The following is a 27,326-nucleotide window of genomic DNA, read 5'->3' as shown; positions in this document are numbered from 1 at the left end:
CTGATAATGAACATAAGGCTTAGTTCTACTGAAGTTCAGCATAAATTAAAATCAGTTGTATCTTCACATTAAACACAGTTATTTACAATAAGTACCATTAATAGACTGTAAACACAAAGTCTGAGCACAAGTTTTGGTTCTCAAAACAGGCTTATAGAGTATTTCATTAAATTTAAACAATGCATATTCAGTTATGTCATTTTGTGTAATTTGTTCTGGCTGTTTAATGAATGAATTAAAGTAATAAATTAACAAGAGTATTACATAAAATCAATGAAGGGTCTTTAACAAACGATTTGTAATCTTTGATATTGTTGAAAAAGACCTGACCTGCGATTGACCTCTGTTCTGTGTTTTTATTGTTATGGGTTTTATAAAGTAAGCTGAAGATATCTCCATTAGCGCCTGAAATACACCGACCTGGTGAATAGTTTAGGTTTTATTCTTTGTTTGTTCTTCTGCAAATCTGAATCTCATAATTATGTCTTGACTTTATTCTTAGTAAGTAAGTAAATGTTATTTACATAATAAATTTAAATTAATGTACTTTATATTAAATAGAGAGAGAAAAACAGAATGTTTCTCAGGCTCCGTCTACACACACGGTAGTGCTGGGCTATGCTGCAAATTTTGGTATTGATATGATACCAAATAAATACAGAGCCAGTATTGCTGATACCAGTACTGATTTATTTAACACAAATGAACACAATTCAGTGCATGAATGCTGAACTTAAAGGACAGAAACAAAGTATGGATCCAATACCAGTACCAGCATGGTATTGATACTTGCATTAAAAAACACACAACAACAAAGTGTCCATGAGCCACAGTTTCAGAGATCAGCAGGTGGTAAATGTTTGACAAAACAGATGTTCAGCCTGTAACAGGCATGTTTTCCCCACATCTTTGGGGAATGTTAGAGTTAGAACAAAGTGTGCAACTATTTGTTTGTCAAATTTAAAATTGGTTAAAAGTAGTTAGCAGCATTGCCTTGCAGCAAGAGGGTCCTGGGTTTGAGTTCACCAGGCTAACTGACTGGAAGGATGAATGTTCAACAACAACAACAACAACAACAACAGTCCCCCAACATAGATCCTTGTGGAACTCCAGATGTTATAACTGCAGATACAGAGAAGTATTTCACAATTTAACTAGTATTGCATACCAAACCACTGATACACATCTATCCAAATAATCAGGGGGTAAATCATAAGCATTTCAACTTTACTGTCAGTATTTGGATTTTATTTAGACTGTATTATTAGTATTTCATCTGGAATAGTATTTTCACTTCATTTTGGAATATTCTGGAAAAAAAACTTCCAATATTATTTTCACAGTGTTATTTATGAAGTATTTTTTCAGTTACAGAAAAAAATGCCAGGCAGAGTTAAGTTAAAAATGTAAGTTATTATTTTAAAAGTTCAACTTTGAGTCGGTTAGTTGAAATTTTGACTAACCTGTCTGGCATGTTTTTTTTCAGTGGCAGAAACAAACGTCCGTATTTCATAGCCCTCGTATTCTTTTATAATAAAGAGTTTATGCGTATTTCCGAGGGAGCCTGAAAGCAACTGCAGTCAGTGGCCGCGGCGCTGTGAGCTGATCTTTGTGCGAACGAAGCAGCGCAGCAGTCGTAGTTAGCAACCGACAGCAAACACACTCGGAGACGGCGGCGGGACACCGATTTTGGGACTGAAAAATAACTCATCCGGCGATTACAAAGTGACTGGGACTGCCTTAAAATGGTAAGGTGACATTTTAGAGCTGGGCCGGGGGAGATTTTTTTTCTCCCAGCTTGCTAAGCGGAGAGCCAGCAGGCTAATGCTAGGCGGTTAGCGAACTGTTTTCCTGACTCATTATTGAGAAGCTCGAGGAGCTAGGCTGCCATTTTACACCAGGCTGTTAGTCTGTCCTGGCCTCTGCCTTTGACTGTGAGAAGACAGCCTTTATGTTGAATACAGTCCCAGTACCACACATGTGTGTAAGCGATTGATAAGTGTGGGTCACATAGAGGCTGTGCTTTGATTTGAAGCTGGTCCATCCATCGTTCGGGCAGCAGACGAAGCTACCAGGCTAATCGAGCCTTAGAGGCTAATGGGAGCTAGCAGTATTGCGTAGCAGCGCCTGACTCCATTCTGGGGAATAATCACAGCTAATATTTTCCAAATTAACAGACGCCGGGGATCATTATATTCCAAATATACCCAAGTATCCGTTGAGGGTAGGCTTTTTTCGAGCACAGCCCTGTGAACGGTGCGGTGCGGTTTGGTCATTCGAACAGGACACACTCCTGGAACAACTGGTGAAGCGGAGCAGCGATACGGTCGCTCATTTCCTGAGATATTAGGAGAAGCTCGAAGTCAGAGGTAGTGCTGACACTGAGCTGCCAGAACGAAGCAGCTGCTGGAAAAGGTCTGTTTTCATACTAATCGAGATTCCTGGATATACGTCCTCACAGTTCTCCTTAATTTAAATAGTGCACTTATTTTAGACACTGATCATTAAAACGAGATATTAAGAGTCGATGGCAATTGTACCGGATTCTAACTCTTTAGTTTAGTTCACTTATTATTTCTTCCCTTTTATGGAGTCCTAGAATTTGTAAGGATCCAGGACAATATACAGCAAGAGTCTGAGTTACACCTCACTCCTTTGTGTGTTTCTGGAGTAATGGGAAATGTTTTCAGCGATTTATTCAAAATAAAAATCTAAATAAGGCAAAATCCGAGTTTTTACAAGTCTAAGGAGTTTGAATCATGTTATCTGAGCACTTTTTTAAAAAGTCCTCCAGGCTTCAGACATTCAGAGCTTTTCTTTGGATGTTTGTCTTTTGTTCTGGTCCGTCAACATGATCCCACAGTGCTTCAATGCCTCTGTGGAGGTCAATCCACAACTGATAGTCGTCAAATGTCTGTTTTTCTATTCATATATGTCTTTGCTACATGGACAGTGTGTGTGGGCTCATTGCTTTCATGAGTAACTGTGGGATTGGATGGTGACTTGTAATCTAAACGTCTCTGTTTATAATTCTGACCATTGAAGCACCAGTGGATGAAGTCCATCCTGAGAGCTTGACGGAGCCCCCAGTGGCTGTAGACACTCACTGTTGTGCCGCTCTCCTCACCTCAGTACATGTTGGCAAACAGAAATTTTAAATTTGGATGGATACATTTCTTTCTTTCTTTGAGGGCTCACTGTACAACATGTCAAGAAATGCCAAGACTTTGGCAAATAGTGCAAGGAATGTCTTCTGCATTTTTTAAATTAAATATATTCAGCTAAACAAATCAGAAAAAGTGATGCTTTTTTCCTTTTCCTTGCTTGTTTTGCTCCTCAGGGAGAAAAACATAAAGAAGTGAGGGCATAGCTGTATAAATATTTGTTTAAATGAAGCGCTGTATGGCACTTTTTCCCCCACAATGGCATGAAGTGTTTAAATATGTGTTTTAAGGTGTCGGAATAGACTCAAGTTATGGTAAAGTCCAAGTTCTAAACTTTGTTCCATAAATCTGCGTCTTCGGCAGTATGTAATTGTGAAATAATTGGCTCAGTTTGACTAAAATTCAGAATCAGAATCACCTTATTACCTGTGCTTTCTCCTCCTTTGAGTTTGTCTTTATATTGATTTTAAAGCTGATCCCCCCACGCAGTTATAAAATGCTGCCGTTCAGAGGAGTTTTAAAAGAGAGACGTTTCTTCCCTGGGTTTATGGCCTGCTAGTTTTCTTTATCAGGGCTTTTATTTTGAAGAATAGTGTTAATTATTGTATTTTGATGTACACTTTTGTCCTCATAAGTGAGGCGTCACCTATTCTTATTAAAAAAGAAAACGGATTGTTAGACCAACAGGTGACAAAAGGCCTTTATTATAGTGGGCTAAAGATTTTTACCATCTTCAGAGTCTAAACACAAAAAGATGCCAAAGAGCAGTTATATTTCCACTTTTGTTGAACCTGTTACTGTCCTGCTGTTTTTACTGACCCTTTTGCTCAAATGCAAAAGCTTAAAGCTGAAATGTGTCTGATAGTTCAGGTCACCTTGTTTCTAACACGGTTTGTTCAGCACGTGCAGGTTCAACAAAACTTGATGGCCTGAGTTTAAAAATGACGTCGAGCACACTGATTGGCCGGCTCCTTGCAGTTGAGTTCACCTGTGAATCAAACCTTTGCTTGATTTGCTTTTCATGCTGGTATCAGCCGGTTTACCATTCAATGAAGTGTTTGAGGTACTGAAATAAGGAAATGTTTATTAGAGTTGTGAAAAATACAGCGAGAAGGCGAAGAGTTTGTTTCACATTTGTGACTGACTGTAGATCTGCATGAACTGTAAACTGGAGCAGGGCTCATTTTTATAAGAGCAGCCTCAAAAGTCTTGTTACATCGCTGAAGATGGTGCTAAAGTTTAATTCTGTAAGTTTGTGTTGAATCTAAGAGCTATGGCCTCGCCTCTGCAAGTGCCTGACGACGATGTCAGCATTTATTCACTTGTGTCCTGCTCTGCAGTTTTGATGGCGGTGGGCTTTTTCTCTCTGAGCTGATCCATCGGTCTCTCAGAGACGTGGCGTGGGGTTTCAGAAGGGTTAAAATGAACGCAGACGTACATTAAAGAACAAGGTTTGACTTGAAACTGATCACAATCTAAACCTTTACAGCAGGTGTTACCTGATCAGCAAGCTTGAACATGAAGAAAAGTGTTTTTCTTCCTCAGCTGTTCCCATCCACTGCTGTTTGTTTTACAGTGACAAAGCTGTGGGATTGGAAAGGAAGATGAAATGAAATCTGCCCGTAAACAGACAGACGTCTTGTTTGGCTTCCATCTGTAAATTTGGCAGATTCTTGTAAACCTTGCTGGAGATTTACCCCCAAAACACACCAGGTGTGTGTCTTTGGTGTCATGACTGATGCAGTTTTGTTCCAGCTTTGTAATCATGTTCCAGGTGTTTCAGAAGAACTTAGTCTGCTTGGGGTCTTTTATTTTGAAAATTGAGCTCATTCTCTCTGCTGATTCTGCGTCTGACTTCCTGTCCTCTTCATCGACTCCGTGGAGCTCGACACAGATTCCTTAAAAGAAACAATAAACTGGGCTCAGTTTTAAGCAACGTGAAGCCTCGGCTCTCTATTTCTAGCAGCATACAAGGGCGAGTGTAAAAGGTGCACAAGGTGCTAAACTACATTTATCTTAAAGCTTTAGTAGCTAATTAGTTTTTATTTATATTAGTCATCAAAATCTACTAATACGCTGTGTTTTGTAGATGGAGCCAGCTAAGAGTATATGGTGTAATGGAAAAATGGTCCAGTGAAACTCTTAACATGTTCTGGAAATATGGAAAATGTAATGCTGGACACTGATGAATAACTTAACAAGTGCTGAATATTGATGCTGACCTTGACCTGCAGACCTGCTGTTACAGGCTGTGCTGAGAGTGAACACACAGGAAGAACTCAGGGGCAGCATAAAAGGTGTATTGTAGGTTTGTATAGTAACCACGATGAAATAGCTGCAGACCCATCCTTCCTCACTTGCGTGGTTATTTGGTGGATTTGCCACAGGGCAAAACGCAACAAAGAAAATGCTCGGTCATATTTTGAGCTCGGTCAGCCTCTTTATAGCTTGAAATAACCCCAAAGTACAGCCCGTGTGCCTTCCTCCTGACACGTTTATCGATGCTGTGGAGCTGTTTGTGGCACTCGGATATCCATCGATCTGTGGCTTTCAGACTTATGTTGCTTTTCCGTGTGTAACATGATGGGAAATATGCATGTAAAGTGATTTATTTATTTATTTTTTCTTCTGGCTGCCCTCTGCTCCTCATGATGGGCTCTTTCACAACAGCTCACTGCCTCATGCTGAGTTCAGATGTCTCATCCTTTCTCTGCTCAGCATGGCTGCCTGAAATCTGCCTGTTAAAGCAGCGTAAAGATGACTTGTGATCTCTGTGGACATGACGCGGTTTGTAAACAGGACGGTGTCATTGGGAATACTTGGAAATGGCTAATAAAGAGATTTAAAGGTGGGAAAGGGAAAACGTGTACTTATTTCTGATGTTTGGTTAAATTTACTGAACCTACTATTTGTGATGTTCACATTAATATCAGTGTTGGAAATTTACAGCATATAGTTTTACTTGACGTGAACATACACAGATATGAGTGTACCAGCCTGATATCAGTGTTTTTCCACATATTTCAAAGGATATTAATATAAAGTTTCATGAGCTCAAACTGAGAGGAGCTGACATAAGTGAACTGAGCATAGATTTAATAAAGGCCATAATCAGTCTGATTAGGTTGGTGTCAGCGTAGAAGCTGATCCAGGGTGTGCATCACTGCATAGAGCACAAAGGAACAAATGTTTCCATTATTGGCTGATGTGCTGATTATTTCCTAAATTAGTCTGATTCATAATGTCTGTAAAATGTCCTTGATGATAATAATAACCAGAAGAGATGGAAATACCTTTTGTCTATAATAAACCTCACACTGCATCACTGACAGGAATCAGTGATAGTTTCTGTCCAGGTCTGCGACACAGTTCAGTCAGTGTCACCAAACTATATATAGATCTGTATTGAGCGCACGCAAAAAAAGTTTGCAGGTGCAAGTGTTGCATTTTGAGGAGAAATTTATTTTGAGCGAAGAAAAGCTGAATTTGAGTGAACAAAATTCATTCCTGCGTGCAAAAAATGTATTTCAGTGTTTGCTGTTAACCACACACACACACACACACACACACACACACACACACACACACACACACACACACACACACACAATAGCAGCCCCTCTCGCTCAGTTTTTGCATTTGTGCTCGCTCGCAACGTGTTGCTCGCGCTCTCAACATTTCTGCCCGTGTGCGCTCAACTCTTTCTCTACACCGTTATGTTTGTGCCACAAAACCAGCCAATCACAGGCTTGGATGCAAAAAAATCTGATTGGCTGTTCTGGTCTCCAATCAGCTCGAAATGACGAAATGCAATATCCCAGAATCCATTTCGTCCAAAACTCAAACGAGGCAGTGGCGGAGGAACACAGAGGGGCGGAGTTTGAAATATTACTCTGTCTGGGTCACAAAATAAACTTTTAAGATATTTTCATGCGAGAATGTTTCTGTGTAAACTTCAAATACCTGCTCGATTCATCAAGACATCACATATTTGCATAAGTGCTCTAACGTTTTCGGAGATGCCTGTTACCCACCAGCTGACGGGGTGGTCACTCGGGTTAAACATAATATAAAAGGCTGAACTGACAAAAAAATCAGACTACACCAGCAGGTATTACAGGAAAAACCATAAAGCCTTTGAACTAAAACAAACGCTGCTGTGACAGTGATGAACACTGTGTCTTGTTGGTATATATGTATGATTTGTATCACCTTCATGTTTCCAAACCGACATCATGACCAGCAGCTTTTACAGCTGTGGCTCCAGCAAACATCAGCTGATACTAGAAATTAATATTAAATTCTAACAACAGCTGATCAAGCTTGAACGTGCGGCTGTTGTTGTTTAGCGCAACATCCGCTGGTTTCCTGTTTCTGGCGCAAAGTGGGAGATAAACAAACAAGAGACGATCAGCTGATCATTGATCAGTTTCATGATTGAAGTAGAAACAGGAGAGGGAGGGGGGAGAGTGAGGGGAGAAGAGGCTGCTGTGCAGCGTAACGACAGAATAACTCCAGCTTTGTCTTTCTTTCACTGTAGCTGAAGTCCGGGACGAATCGCGTTCCTTTTCCTCTCAATACGGATGTGTTGTAATTGGTCCAGCCCAGAGTTGATCATGACCAATTGGCTAATCCACCACCTTTCACTGTTTATACCGTTACAAAAACAAACAAGCGGTCAGCTGGTGGGTAACAGGCATCTCCGAAAACGTTAGAGCACTTATGCAAATATGTGATGTCTTGATGAATCGAGCAGGTATTTGAAGTTCTCGAGAAACATTCTCGCATGAAAATATCTTAAAAGTTTATTTTGTGACCCAGACAGAGTAATATTTCAAACTCCGCCCCTCTGTGTTCCTCCGCCACTGCCTCGTTTGAGTTTTGGACGAAATGGATTCTGGGATATTGCATTTCGTCATTTCGAGCTGATTGGAGACCAGAACAGCCAATCAGATTTTTTTGCATCCAAGCCTGTGATTGGCTGGTTTTGTGGCACAAATATAACGGTGTAGAGAAATGTTGCGAGCGCGCACGGGCAGAAATGTTGAGAGCGCAAGCCAATACAAAAACTGAGCGAGAGGGGCTGCTGGTGTGTGTGTGTGTGTGTGTGTGTGTGTGTGTGTGTGGATAATAGCAAACACTGAAATACATTTTTTGCACACAGGAATGAATTTTGTTCACTCATATTCAGCTTTTCTTCGCTCAAAATAAATTTCTCCTCAAAATACAACACTTGCACCTGCAAACTTTTTTTTACATGCACTCAGAATAGTGGCACAAAAATAACGCCGTCTGTACAGGGTTTTCCTGCCCCAGGTGGCCTCTGGGAGCTGAAGTTTTACCTCGTTTAACAAGCGGGTTATTAAACTTGCTTATGCTTACATGCTTATGTAAATTAAATCAAGGAATTTTCTTTGGGTGGTCCTCACTTAAAAACAAAATATCCACACAAATAAATAAATCTGCTGTAATTTAAAAAAAAAAAAAAAAAAAAAGCAGCAGTGGATCATTTGCTGTAAACATGACGAATTCATTTTAGGAAACATTTTATGATTTAAAAGTATAGCTGTACATAGTAATGTGTACCCTTGGTCACACGAGTTAAGATGATCCTGTTGTGTCATCTGGGACTCTGAGGGTTCGTCTGCTTGATGTCTGAGATCCTTGGATGTGAAGTTGTTTTGTTTGCGTGCTCATCAGAAGCCGATTTATGTCACAGTGGTTCAGATTCGGCTGATTTTTAATGTTTGCTTCTGTTGGTAAAGCTCCCATGTGAACTCTAGGTGGTGTGTGAAGCGCGCTGGCAGGTGTTGGTGTGTTTGGCTGTGGTTTGTTTCCTGGTAAATGTAGGGTAATAGGTTGTGGAGTCTGTCCCAGACACACTGATACTGGGCTAATCTGATTTACTGAGCACTGCGTGTTCCCTGCTCTTTCTTCCTGCTTCCTTCCCGTTCAGCAAACCTCTCTCACGCTCGGCTCGAGCTGAGAAACCAGAAAAATGCAGGTGAGCTGTGAACCTCGGGAGTCGCTTTACCTGTCGGCCACGCTGTGGGACAGGTGATCATCAGGTAGAGAGGTTGATATGAAAGCTCACAGAGGCTTTGAAGTTATTCTGCAGCAGCCGAGCAGGGTAAGAACTTACAGCAAATTTTTCTGGACTTGACCCGACAGAGGTGTCATAAACCTGTTAACTCTTCAGTACAAAGTCTGTGAGACGCTGTTCACACTGACGTGTAACTAGAACTGAAGCCATAAGTGCTGTGGAGCGAGAGACTTTCTGCTTTAGTTTTTGGTTTGTTCACTGGCTCTAATTGTGCTGCTGGTTTAAAGCATTTAACCGTTTGCAGTCGTCTCTGATAAGAAGTAACTGTAATCTTGACTTTGGGAGAAACTTTTTGGGGGTGCGTCAGTTAAAATGACTTTCAACTGTCAAAGTAGTAAATGGTAATAAAATGTATTTGTAATACACTTCTGACTTTGGAGAGGCTGGTTTTAATGAAGTTGTCTAAAAGTAAGTTATAGAAACGGTGGACATGAAAACAAACTGGGAGTAACCCAGACAGCTGTTTTCACACTTCTTCACATCTGGCTCATTAAGCTCCATTTTGGAATGAATAACTTTGTGGAACAGATTTTTCTGTCTCCTGGTTTAAAACTGAGTGACATGTTGTTCTTGACTTACCTGGTTACCTGGAGGTGCTGAAGCCCCGCCCACAATGAAAATCAGGACAGAAGAAGAAATGAAGTGAAACAAGTCTGCCTGTTTAAAAGTGGCAGACAAGTCTGCTCATTTCTTCATCGTTCCCGTATGAGCTCCGCCCAGTCCGCAGCACACTGTTAGCATTACCCAGAATGCTGTTCAGCAGGGCCATTTTAGAAATGCGTAGTTTGTGTTAGTAAGGGTTGCCATGATGCCATCTGATGACCACTCTGGTGCACGAGCGCTCGCTGCAGTCTCCTAATGATGCGTGTTTCTTCTCAGGGAAAAACGTCCACCTCAGCTTTTATTGGAGTAGAAGCAGCTGAAACAGGAAGCAGAGTAAACTGCAGTGCGCTCCAGCAATTATGACACCACTTTTGGTGCATACGGCTTATTAGCAAGGGGCAAAGCAAGCATAAACCACATTAACTTATTATTGTACATAAATATGATTTATATGATTAGAGCCCTTAAGTGAGAAGAATATAGTTAATGCAGCACCTGTCAGTGTGCTCGTTAGCGCGCGTAGCGGCCAGTAGCATAATGTACTTAAACCGCTTGGGAAGCCACAGGTGGTGCTCCGGCGTTCTCCTGCATTGAGACCGTAGAGTTAAAGTCCAAAGAAGAGGAGCGGCGTTTTGCTGCTCCTCATCATGAAGCTTCTTCATAAACAGACGTGGACTCCTGTGGGTCTTGTTGATGTCTGTGGTTCAGACTTATCTGGGTCAGCTGTCCGCTGACACGAGTCACGACCTCTGAGCTCCGCTGCCTTCCTGCTGCACACAGAGGCGTTGTTGATAACCGTGGGCTGGGATTCCCATTTCACAACAAGCTCTCTGCGAGCTTCCGTTTCCTGTTACTCGCCGTCACACGGCTGTGGGGCTGGTTATAGGTCAGGCACTGGATACCTGCTGCTGTGGGAATCTGAAAGCTGATCACAGCGCCGCCGTGAAGGGCACCTTTCTCACCGCTGCAAGAACAGGAAACGGCGGAGACTGAGCGCTCTTACACTCTTACCTGCTGTGGTCCAATGAGTATTCACAGGTATTGTCTGCCCCAGTTGCCACGGCAACAGCTCAGGTAGGGGCTACCTTTTGCGTTTAAGCGAGGATCTGCTGAAGAGGAGCCAAAAGGTTACAAAGCTTGACTCAGTATGAAACTGCTAATAAGTTCAGGGAGGAAAACAAACACGCGAGGCTGCTGTGAAGTGGACATCACACTCATTTCTATTTTTAGTGTTATACTACAGCAGCTTTTCATGATTGACAGATCAAAATAACCCCTTGGGTACGTCCCCTGTCTGAAACAAGCTGAGCTGGAGCTGAGTGCTGTGTTTAGGATCTTCCTCAGTGGTGTCAGCGCTCATCTTCATCACACTGCGAGGACATGCAAGTTTGTGAACGAGTAGGAGCATGAATTTCAGTGAACGCGACCTCAAGGTCAAAAGGTCTGAGGACAAGTTTTCGGAAAATCTTGTGAATACGATAACTTGAGAACAAGGCGATGTAGGGTTTTAGAATTTGATAAGCCCGCAGCAGTGAAGGAGGTGCTGTAGCCCAGAGTTTTACTGTGATTCCAGTCAGAAAGAGGTGGGGCTGGGCCATATCACACCGTTCACGGTAATACCGGTGTAATGTTGGGCAACCATAAGAAAATGAAATATGGCGATAGAATATGGGTAAAACGCGCATGCGCGGTGCCTTTGTTTACATACGCACATGCTGAAAAAGCGTGCAGGCGACAGAGAATGAGAAGGGCGAAAGCAGATCGTTGAATGAAACAGATGAACCAGAACTGGTTTGTAAAAATGCTGCAACTTCACTGGTGTGGAACTGGTTTAGCTTTCGTCCGTCAGATACACAACAAAGCACTATTTTTGGTAGAGCATGCTAGCGGGCCGTCGTTATTACCGTGTTGTTTGGAAAATACGGCACACTTAAAATCAATCCTTTTGATTTTTCTGAAAGTCGACAGAGCCCCTTATAATCCCGTGTCCTTATGTATGAACTCTGGTTGTGTTTACTGACCTCGAAATGATTTTATGTGCACGGCGCTCGAACATCTGTCAAATGTTTCAGTACGACTTTGCTAAGCTACGAAGCCGCACCGCTTGATGGATTGTCGGAGCATTACGGCTGTCGTAGGCGGAGCCTCGCGGAGTGATACGTACTGTGCTTCAACATAATATTACCGTGTTGTGTGTGTATGACCTCTTTTTAAGTTTTGTGGATATTCTACATGGTTATGCTGAGGATATGTCGGCCAGTTTCCACTGGAAATGCCTTTTGGTTAAACTGTCAGACAGGAATTTGCATTTGCACTGTTACATTTTTATAGAACTTTAATGCAGATAAAAAAGCTGCTTGTTTAAGTGAAAATACATTGATGTTTTTGGGTTTTTTTTGTGTTGTGGAGTTGTAAAGTATTTTGTCTAGTGTCAATTATATCGTCAATTATATCGTCAGTTATATCGTTGTCGCAAATTTTCAAATGTATATCGTGATGAATATTTTTGGTCATATCGCCCTGCTCTAGAAAGACGCCAACACGAGTCGGTTATTTCTTCTGGAACTCCGCGTATGATATCTGAGCAGTTGCCTGTTAGACGCTCACATAAGGTCTCAATTAAAGACCCATTTCCAGTGTTTCATTTTCTACGCCTTCAGAAGCAGAGCTGTAGCTGAAACGACCTGCAATCACCCAGACTGGTCGTTGGAAGGAAGTAAACAGACGATTTCGCGTGTGTCACGTCCTGAATATCTGGCCCTGATAGCCGTGAGTGGTCATGCCTGCTCCTGCTAAATATAGCAGCGCTTGCCTACACGAAGCAGCAGTTTGTGCCCGTCCACCCTCCTCTTCCTCCTCCAGTCACACAGCAGCAGCTTCAGTCTGTTTGCTCCGTCTTCATGTCTGTTCTCAAATAATCAGAATTATAAACATGGGCTAGCAGTGAGCCGTGTCTTTTTATGGTTACCCATTCTCTTTTAAACATAACATTAAATGTTAATAACCCACAATGTTCGTGCCGAGCAGCTTTTCTTTATTTCACTTCTGTGGTTTCCCCGCAGAGCTTCAAAAGTCCATCGAGCAATCTGTCATTTATTCCTACCCTTTTATTCCTGGATGGTCAGCTAATGTTCATAAAAGTTAAAAACACTGTTTACTTTAGTTGGTATAATTATACCAACTAAAATAATGCTAATAATAGGTTTATTAGCCTCATGTGACTTCAGACTTCATGAACTTGATGTTTGAGGACAGATTTTATTGTTTAAATCGGGACTTCAACATTGGAGAGAAATGTGCTGGTTTAGTCTTTGTGTCCAGCTCTCAGCTGAAGGCCTCTGTAACTAAGAGCAGCCGTATCTACTCTGCCTTCTGTCCCACGATATCTTCTTTATAAGTTAAGTTCGGTTTTCAGCCCTCACGACACCGTCTCTGTTAGACCACGTCCTTACAAGTGATGACTCAATCGCAGCTGCAAGGGCTGCAGTTGGTGAAAGACTTTGTTTCCTGACAGGACGATGGCAGCGAACACAGAACATATGCTCAAAAAGCTTATTAGCTTACATACTGCTACCTGTGCATATTTCCTAACATACATATCCTTCAGTTTGTGATTGTAAATCAAAACAAAGAGTCAGTAAGTCGAGTAAAAAAAAAAAAAATTATGTAAACTTTTTTAGGCTTAATTGTTGTGCTAAAACCAGCCAGAGGTGTGGTGTGTGACTGGATTGTAGTTCAGACCTCTGGTTGCTTTGTTCCTAGTGTCTCGGTCTCTGCGTCTCTGTGGCTTCAGAGATGTCGACGCTGCAAGCCGTGGCGTTGGTTTACCTCCTGCTCGCGTCCTGTCAGCAGGGATGAAATTACAGCTGTAGGTCTCTCTGTTATCCCTAATGATCCGGCCTCTCCGTGCTGCCGATGTTTACCCTCCTCGTGGTGCGATAGTCGTGACTCAGTCTTTCCCACAGGATGGGTTTTTAAACTCTTTCCTGAATCTAGGAACCTCATGGCTTCACGTTCCAAAGTTGAGCTGGAAAGAAATTCACTACCTCGCACGAAGCATGATCAAACCCCAGCAACACCTTTTTTCTACTCGTATAATTAAGACAAGACTTTACAAGGTTTTTCCCCCTCATGAATGTGCCAGTCTGAATTTTTATCTGTGTTTGCCAGTGTTTGTTTTTCTTTTTTTCAATTATAAATTGCCCGTTGACTTCCCAGATGTGATCTGAGGAGTTGTCCAGTAGTACGCCAATGGTTTGAAAAACTCCCAAACAGGCCTGTTTGTTTTTAGCCCTTCAAGATGACAATTCAGTGTTTTCTGATTAATTTTGAATCTCCAAGAATGCATTCCCATACTGCCAAAGTAAACACAGATTATAAATGTAGGTTATTGTGTTTATGTGTGTTTCTCCTAGCAACCAAAAAACCCTTATTGACTGTGGAGGTGGAGTTTTTGTACAGTGAGGCTGTGGTAAGGGAAACTAGGCAGGCGCTGAAGTGGCTAATCTCATTAGCTGACTGACGCCAGGGTCCGGTCAGCATTGTGTCTGCTGGCTCAGATCCAGGTGTCAACAAGGTAAATCCAGGTAACCTACCTGGCTAATCACCAGCAGGGCCTGCTGCAGTGATTTTTCAGTGCCGTATGTTTGAAGTGAATCCTTAGAAACAGAAGTTTTGGTGAAGCTTTTATTTATTTTTAAGTCAAAGATTGTTAATCAGGTGGCTTTTTGTGTCTCTTTGTTTTCTTCGCAGGTCATCTGGTGAAGACTTCCGAAGCTTTTAGGTGGAGGAGTGGCAGACAGCGCCACCCAGGCGTGCAGAGTGGGACTCCTTCCCGTCTCACATAACCGACGACCAGCTTCCCGAGGCCGCCACCGTCTTCCCCAGATGGACTTCAGACTCTGAGAAAAGAGCGAGGCAGTCGGGACCGAAATCAAGCGAAGGAGAGGAGGCGCAGGGGGAGGAGCACACGCTCGCTGGAGCAGGAAAGGGAGGGCATTGGTAGGGAGCGGAGAGGACACTGGGCTCCACCACGATGTCGTCAAATAGGACCCAGAACCCACACGGACTGAAACAGATAGGCCTGGACCAGATATGGGACGACCTGCGGGCTGGCATCCAGCAGGTGTACACGCGGCAAAGCATGGCCAAGTCACGCTACATGGAACTCTACACGTATCCTGTGTGACTGCGGGTGCTGCTGAGTGTGTGTGTGATCATACAAACCAGCTTTATTAAGTGTGATAAACCAGTGTGTTACTGAGCAAAAGGCAGGAAGGGCATTTAGGAGCAGGCACAATCGGTAAGCATTCGGAGTAGTACTCTGACACTGGCGTAACAGGATCTATCTAGAGGCAGTAAAGCTCTGGAGATTTCCGTAGGTGTGGAAGGATTATTCATGGTTGGCTTCAGCTGCTCAGGATCTTAGGTCCTCTTTTGGCAGGACGCGGCAGTTGGCCGTCAGCTTGTAGTCGCTCGAGTTTGCTGCCGTGCTGGGCTGTGTTCGCTGCAGGTGTCCTGCGGTGGAGGCTCGACAGCAGTTTTTGGTCAGAAACGCCTCCTAGTCCGTCTCTGACTCCCCTCCAACCCCCACCACCCTCTCCTCTTTCTTTAAAATACATATTTATTTGTTTTATTTACAGGAAATCCCCTGTACAAAGCCACAGGCCCAGTAACTGTGATGTTTAACAATAATTGTGTTAAATAATCAGGTTTCTGTCTGCTCTGCATTATTGTGGGGTCTTTACCTTACACTATAAAGCGCCTTGAGGCAGCTGTTGTTGTGATTTGGCACTTTAAAAACAAAGTGCAGTTGAAAAATTGAAATACATTATTAACCAAAATCACCCTGATTAGGATTTTTGCTTCATTCAAGCAGCCATAACTTCTGTTTTATTGCCTCTAATGATTAATGCCTGTGGCTGCCTTAAGAAGAACTGCAATATCCCTTTAGTGCTAAAAGTTAACAACCTAACAGCAAATTTTCCGTGTGTGTTTGATTCAGATGGTTAATCTCACTAGTGTGTTACTTCCTTTTCTCTGAAGCACAAACTTTTTTTCTAGTCGTTTGTTCCATTAATGAGTTTCACACACGGAGCAAACAGGAAGCAAACCTTTGATTCAGAGCTGTGTTTGTGTGGTTTAAGAAACTGTGTTTGAAAGAATTTCACTTTCTGATGAAGACATTTGGCTCCATTAACTCTTTATTAGACGCTCGGTTATCCAGACTTACAACGAACTGTAAGACGAAATAGAAAATAAGAAGATTTGGTTTTTTTTCCAAACGTTTAGAAATTTCTTACATAGCAGCCAAGAAACAAACCATAAACAAGGCAGACGCTGTACGAGTGCCTCCACAGCTGAGCTAGGTGGCGTATATTCATAAGCCTGCAGTGATTTCATTTTCAGAGACACTAAAGGGAAGAACATGGAGATATATTAATCTCCTGCCATAAATAGAAAAACCACCAACATGTCTTCAGTGTTAATCTCTGCATCGCTGCTTTAACTGTCTCTGCTTTAGCTCTTCTGACGTTCTCACACAGGTTTTGGTTTCTAAAGGCAAACAGACGCTGAGAGTTAAGAGTCCAATGATCAGATGTTGGCGTTCGTTACGATGCGTTCAGTGACAGACTGAAACCTCCGACAGCCATGTTTGGAGGTTTGGTGACTCTCATACAAACACATCAGCACAGGGAACATGTAGGATGAAGTTCACGTTGTTCTCAGAAGTTCATGTTTAGGGTCCCTGGTGGGCGGAGCCAAACAGACCTTCAGGGAAAAGAATACCTGAGCTTGACATCAAAGTTAGTCTTTGATATGCTGCTGCAGGGTTTGGATTACTCACTGACCCTGAGCTTGATGTTCACACTGTAATCTTACCTCCACAGATTCTTTTCTCCAGCCTTTGAGTATGTTTTAAAAATTGGTTTCTAAAGGCTTTATAAAGTTTGTCTGTGTAAAAGAAAAGGTTTAACTCCATAAAAAGCGTCTGCAGGGGAGGTGACGTGAGCGTAAAGTCTGAAGAGCCGATTATGCCCTCGTGCACCTTTCCTGCTAAAGGTTGCACATTTCCCTGAAGTATGAAACAAAATCCACCCGGCCGTGAAAGCTCGAAGCTGCGGTCGTGTCCCTGCAGACGGCCCAGCTTTAAACTGGGCTCTGTGCACGTGTGCTGTGATTTCATGCAGAAAAGAGAGAGCGACAGCGGAGGACATTCCTCACATACTTGCTCTTGATGTTACAAGCAGCCAGATGTGAGGAATGCAGCGGTTACCCTGATGTGACGTGTGCACCTTAACCCTTCGATCAGACATGTATATAACTATTGCACCAGCGTCCACCAGTCCAGCCAGGGCCGGGGCTCCGTGCCTCCAGCAAAGCCCTCCAAAAAGTCCACCACTCCAGGCGGGGCTCAGTTTGTAGGCCTGGAGCTCTACAAGCGGCTCAAGGAGTTCCTGAAGAACTACCTGACGAGCCTACTCAAGGTGAGTCCATGGTTACCAGTCGCAGCCTCACCGAGTGCACCACGGACACCTTTCAACTCCTCCCCCCTTTGCTTTCCGCGTTATCGTCCGCAGGATGGCGAGGATCTGATGGACGAGTGCGTGTTGAAGTTTTACACCCAGCAGTGGGAGGACTACCGTTTCTCCAGTAAGGTCCTTAACGGGATCTGCGCCTACCTCAACCGCCACTGGGTCAGACGAGAGTGTGACGAGGGACGCAAGGGCATCTACGAGATATACTCGGTAAGTCTGACAGTTCCTTTATGGCCACAGATTTTCTGTTTGAGTGCACAGAGTTAAAAATGTAGTTCCAGCAGGAAGAAGGCCTTAAGAAACCAATTTAAATACGTCACCTGTCCCCAAACAGCAGTTACAGAAAAGCTTTACTTGACCAGGTCGCAGTAGGAACAGATTCATAGCAAACACACAGTTTTATTAAACTTGTGGTTCTCCTTTCACTCTGCCTCCTCTCAGCTGGCACTCGTGACCTGGAGGGAGTGTTTATTCCGACCCCTCAACAAACAGGTGTGTAGTTTTCCTTCTTAAAGAAACAGCGCAGTGATTAAAATGCTGAATTCTGCATGTTTACGAAGCGAACCTCTGTCCCTGTCAGGTAACAAACGCCGTTCTGAAGCTGATAGAGAGAGAGAGGAACGGTGAGACCATCAACACCCGGCTCATCAGTGGTGTTGTCCAGTCTTACGGTAGGTCCTCGACTACAACAGGAGTAACCAAACACAAGCAGGTTATGAGTATCAGCAATGATCAGACACAGACTGAGAGCTGTGGATAACTTTCAGGCTAATGTGAAATTCTACTTTGTTTGGTGGGAGCTGTGAACAGAGGCTGTGGAGCCTCACAAGCAGCAACTCTGAGCGTGTGTTGGGTTTAACAGGAGAGGCGGCGGAAAAGCTGTCGGTGATCAGAGCAGCAGACTGTCTGCAGTGTTTTCACCTGTCTCACTTCCATATAAATAAATGAAATCTGCCCATGCACCACCTGTGAAGATGCTGGAGTCTGCACACGTGTTCACAGGAGCTGAAAATCTGACTAATTAAACCCAGCTGGAGATTTTTCTGACTGATTTTTGTGCAGCTGTTGAATGATTTGAATGATTTCAGAGTTAGTAACCGAACATCTATTCTGCAAAGGTCACACGTACATCATGTTTAAGGTTTAACGTGAAAATGCCTCCTCACAGCTGAGCGATGCTAACCACAGCAGCACAGGGCTGGACGAAGCTGGTTGCTCACTGTGACGGACACGTGATCCGAATCAGAGCTGTCTGCTGTCTGCGAGCAGATATTACATTATTGTTATTTTAAATGAAAGCATCGTTTCAGACTAAATTAGATTTGTAGACACTTTTGTTTTGTATTAACAGGGATGTGGATGCTTCCATGTTGAGCAGCTTTCATTAATCCCACCTCTGTCCTCCTGCAGTCGAGCTGGGCCTGAACGAGGAGGACGCCTTCGCCAAAGGCCCCACGCTGTCCGTGTACAAAGAGTACTTTGAATGTCAGTTCCTCACTGACACAGAACGTTTCTACACGCGTGAGAGCACAGAGTTCCTGCAGCAGAACCCCGTCACAGAGTACATGAAGAAGGTAGGCGCTGTGCTGTCCAGCTGCAAACAGCTGTGGGTGAACGAGCAGAGACACGTGGAGCTTTTAACGCCGAGTCGTGACCACAGTCTGTCTGCTTTCCTGCTTTCTCTGTTCCACGTGCGTTTCCTCAGGCGGAGGCCCGTCTCCTGGAGGAGCAGCGGCGTGTGCAGGTTTACCTCCATGAATCCACCCAGGACGAACTGGCCCGAAAGTGTGAGCAAGTCCTCATCGAGAAGCATCTGGAGATCTTCCACACAGAGTTTCAGAACCTCCTGGACGCTGACAAGAACGAAGGTAACCGTGTCCTTTGTCTCGTTTGGGGTCGTCGTTTACCTGCTGGATGGGAGAGACGGTGACGCTGACGGTGAAATATTTTTGCAGCTCTGATCCCCTCTGGTGTGTGTGTGTGTGTGTGTGTGTGTGTGTGTGTGTGTGTGTGTGTGTGTGTGTGCGCTGCATTCCACACACACTCCAAACATCGAACTTTTCCTGGATAACTCAAAGCTTTGATCTCCAGTAACGATGACCTGGTGTTTCACAGATGCAGCTTTTTGTCTCTGTGTGTTTCAGACCTGGGCAGGATGTACAACCTGGTGTCGCGGATCACAGACGGTCTGGGTGAGCTGAAGAAGCTTCTAGAGACCCACATCCACAACCAGGGCCTGGCTGCCATTGAGAAGTGCGGCGAGGCAGCGCTCAACGTACGCAGGACTTTTTTTCACCTCAGGGTTTCTCGCTAGTTTAATGTAACGAGTCGACCGAAGGAGAGGAGGCTCTGAAGCTTCGTTTGTTTGTCAGCTAGCAGTGAGATGATAAACGTGTGGCCTGTTAGTCAAACACACACGGAGACGAAATGAGTTTGTTGGAGTTTTTAAAGCAGATTGATGGAGAGAGAGTGGACGGATCACTGAGCTCCATATCAGATGTACTAACAGAACAATCGCACTGTTAGCATTTTTGTTAAAAATGGTTCACAGGCGACGGAAAAATGGAGCAAATGAGTGAATATAAATGAGCTCTGACCTGTGTGTGTGTGTGTGTGTGTGTGTGTGTGTGTGTGTGTGTGTGTGTTTCCAGGACCCCAAAGTGTACGTGCAGACCACCCTGGACGTCCATAAGAAGTACAACGCTTTGGTCATGTCTGCCTTCAACAACGACGCCGGCTTCGTGGCCGCACTCGACAAGGTCAGTAACCACAGACTGTAGATAACAGATGGCAGCAGACAGTGTGATGTCATCCACTGGATTCCTACAGGCAGGTGAAATTTTAGACTCGTGGATTTGTCTCCTTTTGAAGGCGTGCGGTCGGTTCATCAACAACAACGCCGTCACCAGGATGGCTCAGTCGTCCAGCAAGTCTCCCGAGCTGCTGGCCAGATACTGCGACTCTTTACTGAAGAAGAGGTGGGTGATGTGCACAATACATGTGAGCCACACAGCTCAGCATGTCGCTGTAGTTTCCCTGGACTCCTCCTTCTGAGGCTTCTGCCGTTTGCTTTTAAATGAAGTCAAACGTGCTCTCGTCAGCTCTTACTTTCTTCTTCCTCTGAACCTGTGATCTGTTTCAAACTGAGTCAACACTTTCAGTCCTAAAAGTGAAACATTGAACAAATGATGAAAAGCTCTGTGACAAACAGAAGTGCACCATGAGGGGTTTGTTTGGGCAGCTGTTTCCTGATCAGTGGATGCTGTTCCACTGTGGGGCTCTCCCCAGCAGGACTGCGCTCTCTCTGTGGGTTCAGTAACTCTGAGCGGCGTCTGGATCCTGACTGCTTTGTTAAACTCAGGACAAAAACAAAAAGACACTTTTCAAAGCGCGGCGAGGTGGACGAAGCTGCTTAAAAGCAGCAGAAAGATGCTTGGAGTGATGCAGCTGAGCAGAGCCAGTGTTTACATCCTTCATCCACACAGGGATGGTTTAGCTTTACTTCAGAGGCTGAACAAGATTATAGCATCTGCCTGGCTCGTCTGTAATTTAACCTCCAAACGAGATTTAAAACAACATTTTGTTTGTTTTTGTTTCCTTTTCAGCTCCAAAAACCCAGAGGAGGCTGAACTGGAGGACACTCTGAACCAAGTGGTGAGATGCTGTGACCTGAGCTTCTCTGTAAGGTTATGTCTCTTAGTTTTGCAGTGAAACCAAAGACTCCACGCTGTGTTTCCTCTCTTAGATGGTTGTGTTCAAGTACATCGAGGACAAAGACGTTTTCCAGAAGTTTTACGCCAAGATGCTGGCCAAACGTCTGGTCCACCAGAACAGCGCCAGCGACGACGCCGAGGCCAGCATGATCTCCAAACTCAAGGTCAGAATCACATGCGTGTGCACTCGTTAAACACTCCAGGCAGCGTGTGTGTGTGTGTGTGTGTGTGTGTGTGTGTCGTCTGCAGGGTTGTTTTGACTTCTTCTCTTCCTCCTGCAGCAAGCGTGCGGCTTCGAGTACACGTCCAAACTGCAGCGAATGTTCCAGGACATCGGAGTCAGTAAGGACCTGAACGAGCAGTTCAAGAAGCACCTGACCAACTCTGAGCCGCTGGACTGTAAGCGCGCGCGCACACACACACACACACACACACACACACACACACACACACACACACACACACACACACACACAGAGCTGTCTAAAGTCAAATAGAAACTCAAAATAAAGTCTCACATGTATGCGAAGATGGACGTAGTTTCTGGTCTCCAGCAGTTTCATTGTGTTTGTGTTACAGTGGACTTCAGCATCCAGGTTCTGAGCTCCGGCTCTTGGCCTTTCCAGCAGTCCTGCACCTTCGCTCTGCCCTCAGAGGTAATCCAGCACGCTTTAAAATTCGTTTTTCTAATTTCATTCTTGCTGATTTCAGAGATAAAACTCTGACTTCTGAAGATCAAAGTGGTGATTTGATAAAGAAACCGCTCCCCCTCCAGGCGCGCGCTTCCACCTTTTCAAGGTACGATTGGAAAAGGATTCCCACATTTCATCTCACAGGATCAATAAGTCATGAAAACACGATCAAGCAGTGCTGCTGGTAATGAAAAGGGGCTGCTAGCTCGACTGCTTTAGTGATGTGACATGAAGGTGGAGGTGTTTTCATAATGTTCATGAGTTATTGATCCCAGGAGTTCAAAGACATGAATGTCTTTTCCAACCAAAGCTTGAAAAGTGAAGCGATATCGCTCCTCAACTTCAAATAAGTTTTTCCCTCATAAATGTTTCGTGTCTGGTAAGTTTAACGCGTCGTAGGTTTTGTGGTCCGGCAGCATCTGAAATGTATATTTTTGAAGCTCCAGTTCAGTATTTCTTTAACTAAATCTCTCCTCTAAAAACAAGGACAGTTTGATTTTCTCATTAAACATTTAAAGCTCAGTGTGGACGTTTGAGTGATCAGACATCAACAACACTTTGTTCTTTTTAAACTCCTTCAGCTGAAGGACGTGTGGATGGAGGGTTTAAAGTATTTCACTGGTTTTTGTTTTCCTGCTTTATAAGCTGCGGTAAGGAAACGACTACTGCCAGAAGGTGCCAAGAAATAAAAACAAATATGAGAGATTACAGGAGAGACGTGCAGACAGACGACTGCAGAAGTGGGTCACAGCTTTGTGCCGTGATTTCTGAGCTTGCGTCGGTGACAAATGGTGTTAACAAGAAGATCCCTTACAGGTCCACAGACCTCATGTTGAGTACCGTGGCTCTGACCCTCTCCCTCTCCTCCTGCACAGCTGGAGCGGAGCTATCAGCGCTTCACGGCGTTCTACGCCAGCAGGCACAGCGGCAGGAAGCTCACCTGGCTGTATCACCTGTCCAAAGGAGAGCTGGTCACCAACTGCTTCAAGAACAGGTACGCGTGCAGTCTGTGAGCGCACAGGTAGGGGGCGCTGTGACGCCACAGCCTCTCAGCCAGCTCTGGTGATCAGGTGAACTTATTTATTTCCCCCGAGCTTCATAAATCAGCCATGAAAGTTACATAAAAATATATTTGAGATTGTTGCGCGGCGAGTTTGTTTGCAGTAAATGTATTTTTGTATCTTACCGAGTTTATTTCACACTGGAGTAAATGAAACACCACTTTAGGGACTATTTTCAGAGGCGGATTAATACACACTGGGACTGTAGTGAGTATTTGGTGCTTCTGAAAGGTTTTAAGACATTTGTGACACAGAGGAGCAGAATCTGAGGCTCGTGCTGAATTCTTCTTTTGTGGTGACTCTCAGGCTGGTAGCAGACCTGCAGAGCTCTGAGCGCACCGTCGTGAGGTACGTGTGGCGGCCGCGAGGAGCCGAGCCCACGCCGCTCCTTACTGTTGCTGTGCTTGTTGACAGGTACACGCTGCAGGCCTCCACCTTCCAGATGGCCATCCTGCTGCAGTACAACACGGAGGACAGCTACACGGTGCAGCAGCTCACTGACAGCACACAGATCAAAACTGTAAGCGCACAAACATCGGTGCCTTCATTCGTGCTGCTCTGTCACCGCGGAGCAGGCGTCTCTGACCCGCTCTCTGCTCTGTTTTCAGGACATTTTGGTTCAAGTTCTTCAGATTCTGTTAAAATCGAAGCTGCTGGTGAGTCACGCTTTCTGTCAGAGGAGGAGAAATCCTCACGTGCGGCTGGTCTTTAGTTTCCATAGAAACGCTTTAGTAATGGCAGACCTGATCCCGAATCCAAACTTTGTGTCCGTCAGGTTTTGGAGGACGAGAACGCCAACGTGGACGAGGTGGAGTTCAAGTCCGACACCGTCATCAAACTCTTCCTTGGATATAAGAAGTGAGACACGCTCCACCTTAAATCCGCCTTAAATGAATGTGTGCCTGTGATGTAGGAGTTTAAGGAGGATGCTGAAGCTTGTTGCTCTTGTTTGCTGCGCAGTAAGAAGCTGAGGGTGAACATCAACGTGCCGATGAAGACGGAGCAGAAACAGGAGCAGGAGACGACTCACAAGAACATCGAGGAGGATCGAAAGCTCCTCATCCAGGTGCAGCTCCCACTCCACTCCACTCCACTCCACTCCACTCCACTCCACCCTCTGCATCACGTTTAAAACATGCTGAAAAGACCAGAGAGCAACAAAAACCAAACACTGAGCTTTTCCTCCGTCTCCAGCAGAGCTGTATGAGGGTATGAAGGGACATAAAGTGGTACAGTGCAGCTTCTGCTCCCCTAAAAGTCACAGACCCACAAACATAAGAGCATGAACACACAGACAGAAACGCACAACAAGAATCTCAGAGTTCAACAGGAGCAAACAAGGAAACGTTTGTTTGACTGTGTGACAGAAGCACATAAACCTCTAATCCAAACAAATAAGTTTGCTAAAGATTATTATTATGTGTGTATGATCCCAGCTACGGTGAGCTTATCTGAAACTGTAGAACAGTGAATGTTAAAATATTTTCTGATCAGATTCAAACACATAAAACCAGACGGTCGACCCTGTGAAGGCGGGAAAACTGGAGACGCGTGCCGCTGCTCTTCAGACGGCTGCTGTAGTCACTCTGTAAATGTAAAAAAATGGGTTAAAGGGCGTCTTTGGGGATCTGCTGCTAAAACCTAAAAATATTTCCCATGTTGTAAACACGTAAAAGGCGCCGTCGCTGGGCATGAACCAGTTTGACTCTCCGAGGCGCCGTGCACACTTGAAGAAGGGTGATGGTGTGATGGAGCCAGCTGTCAGATTTGCCTTCCTGCTCTCACACGGCGCTCCTGTGTCCCCTGCAGGCTGCCATAGTGAGGATCATGAAGATGAGAAAGGTCCTGAAGCACCAGCAGCTCCTGGCTGAAGTCCTGAACCAGCTGTCATCCCGGTTCAAACCCCGAGTCCCTGTCATCAAGGTACGCACACCTGTGTGTGTGTGTGTGTGTGTGTGTGTGTGTGTGTGTGTGTGTGTTCAGCTCAGAGTGTGACGAGTGTTTTGTCTCCCCCCCGTGGACAGAAATGCATCGACATCCTGATCGAGAAGGAGTACCTGGAGCGAGTGGACGGCGAGAAGGACACGTACAGCTACCTGGCCTGAGCGCCACCCGCCCTCCCCCCCTCCCACCTGCCCGCCTGTCGCCGCCGGCTCTCCTTAGTTTCATTTTAATTTGTTATCTTTTTTGTTCTTTTTTTTATTTTATTTTATGTCTGAGTAATAAAGTGTGGATCCCTCTGAGCGTGACCACCCTGATGATGACCGCCACCAAACCCGAGGGGGGGAGGGGCAGCTCGCTCCTCTCGCCTCAAGAGATGAAGGAACGAAAACACCCCTCCTGTCGAAACCGGGAAACCCCTTCTTCACGCTCGCCCGTCCCCGCCTCATCCGTGCGACTCGAACGCTCACTTCCTTGTTGTCATACTGTAAAAAAACAACCACAGACTGAGAGGAATAAAAAAAGTCCCGCCCCCAATCACCACCCCCATCCCCTTTACATAAGCGTGATGAAATAGCCTACAGCCAATCAGAGGAGAGCCGCATCCAAAGGTTTCTGCATGCTACTGCCTACCTGCGCCACAGCGACCACGAAAAAGATTCTCACGTAAGCATAAAGAGCGGAGTCGCCCGGGCCGCTGCTGCCGCACGCCCACCAGATCGACGCCGGTCCTGTAACTTAAAGTCCGCCACTGCATCGGAGGAGGAGGAGGAGCCGCTGAGGTCGCGTCAGAGCGAGGTCGGTGGGTTCGAGCAGGAGTCTCTGTACCGAACGGTGGACATTTGTATAGTGTGGTTCATTTTCTAAATGTGTGATGAATAAAAACAAGGAAAGATTTCTCTAATGCCCGCCTCTCCCGACACTCTGTTCACCCGTGTTTAAAGGGCCGGTACACCCTGAAATCAGTCACGTGCTTCTGCTCTGGGTCAGAGGTCACAGGTCCTCAGTCACTGCACAGATAGGCTCGGGTTAATGGTGGACGGACAGGTGAGGGTCACCTGATGAGCTCATATTCGGTTTTATTTTATTTAAATGTGTTTGTCTCTGATGTCCTCTTCAGCTCTCAATGTTTGAGCAGAAGCTCGCCGGGCGTCTCGCTGTTTTATGGTTAACGTGTTGCTCAGAGTTTAGCTCCACTGCTGCCACATTCAAGCAGGTCTGAGAGCTGCAGCCCACCAGCTGCTGGAATATTTTTTTACTTGGAGAGACATGGTTCAGTAATGTTTGAGTTTACTCACTGCTGCTTTATAACAACTGAAAAATGTAACGAGCACTTTGACCACAGGGAGGCAGCGATTCTCCACTCGGGTTTGGAGTCGTCTGCTCGAGCTTTGAGCTCCATGTTTCATCTCCGTGCATCATTTCTGTTTAAAACAGTTTGTTCAAGTCAGCACGTCGTTCAGTTTGAGTTTCAGTGCAGTCAGATATATTTAATATTTTGATTTAAAAACCTTAAAATGTCTGTTTTAAATAATAAATTCATAATAAAATACTCTGGCATGATGTAATTATTTAAATTCTTAAAATAAATATTTTTAAAGCTGTTGGATAAAACTGGTTTTAATTCATCACCCCGAGGATCTGCAGGCTGAGTGACACACGGGTCTGCAGACACACACTTACACTCATGGCGGCTGCTGCAGGCTTCAGTTTGAACACTGCTGCCAAACAGGTGTTCCATTAAAAACCTGTTTAACCTGAAAGTGGTGCCACAAGTCGTCTGGAAGGAATGTCATTAAATTTAAAACTCTGAGATGATCTGTGTGGTTTCTTGGGAGTGATTTCTATTTAAAACAGAAATGATGCACTCACACAGAAAAACGACCTGTCTGCGCTGGAATAAGTAGCATGACTAACGTGCATTTTGCACAGATAACTACCCACACCTTAGATTGCATTCAGCACTGACTCGCTGCTCCACCCTGTGGTTCAAAGCGGTATTACACGAGTAACAGTATTAAATGACCATATTTGGATGGAGAGGTTTGAATCCTGATGAACGGAGCGTCCACAAGCTGAACACAGACACATAGACACGGGTTAATAAAATATTTGCACGTCACTGAAGTTGCAGCACACTTCCTGGAGTCACCCACCAAACTTGAAGCTTCAAACAGGTGAGTTATTAAATAAATTAAAGTTCATATAAAGGTGGAGACTTATGGAGCCTCCAAGCGGCCGTTGGAGGAACTGCAGCTCTTAAAGTTTTACCTGAACTGTACCTGTGATGAAGGGCTCACACTGAGCGGATGTAGACAACAGAAAGAAAATAGTCCCTGCATGAAAAAAGCACATGAGTCTTTATTTGGATATTTTAATGGGATTAGAGGTTCTTGATTTCTTTGAGCACCACAAAGTGTTTTTTATCAAAAAATGAGGCTGATGTCTCGAACACTGGGCAGCCTGGAAGATGTGAGGTGAAACCTGAGACCTCGGATCTGAAGCAGACTT

At 44.6% G+C, this 27,326-nt stretch overlaps 1 protein-coding gene across 1 annotated transcript; it reads left to right on the top strand.

Annotated features, from left to right (window-relative positions):
• Nucleotides 1–1,560: 1,560 nt before the first annotated feature.
• On the top strand, nucleotides 1,561–25,719 carry LOC146380791 (cullin-1). Its single transcript, XM_084940014.1, has 22 exons — nucleotides 1,561–1,748; nucleotides 14,623–15,045; nucleotides 17,183–17,357; nucleotides 17,451–17,618; nucleotides 17,850–17,900; nucleotides 17,989–18,079; nucleotides 18,819–18,982; nucleotides 19,114–19,276; nucleotides 19,553–19,683; nucleotides 20,060–20,167; nucleotides 20,280–20,386; nucleotides 21,014–21,062; nucleotides 21,154–21,285; nucleotides 21,403–21,520; nucleotides 21,701–21,777; nucleotides 22,689–22,807; nucleotides 23,289–23,394; nucleotides 23,483–23,530; nucleotides 23,650–23,732; nucleotides 23,835–23,940; nucleotides 24,684–24,797; nucleotides 24,899–25,719. The coding sequence occupies exons 2-22, from the start codon at nucleotides 14,906–14,908 to the stop codon at nucleotides 24,977–24,979; spliced, it is 2,331 nt and encodes a 776-aa protein (XP_084796140.1). The 5' UTR covers nucleotides 1,561–1,748; nucleotides 14,623–14,905; the 3' UTR covers nucleotides 24,980–25,719.
• The last annotated feature ends 1,607 nt before the right edge of the window (nucleotides 25,720–27,326 follow it).

This window comes from Perissodus microlepis, chromosome 9 (genome assembly GCF_051167445.1).
Source record: "Perissodus microlepis isolate ML-2025 ecotype Zambia chromosome 9, ASM5116744v1, whole genome shotgun sequence".
In the NCBI taxonomy this organism is placed as follows: domain Eukaryota; kingdom Metazoa; phylum Chordata; class Actinopteri; order Cichliformes; family Cichlidae; genus Perissodus; species Perissodus microlepis.
Note: the sequence above shows the minus strand (reverse complement) of the source record. Positions and strands in the feature narration are given on the sequence as shown.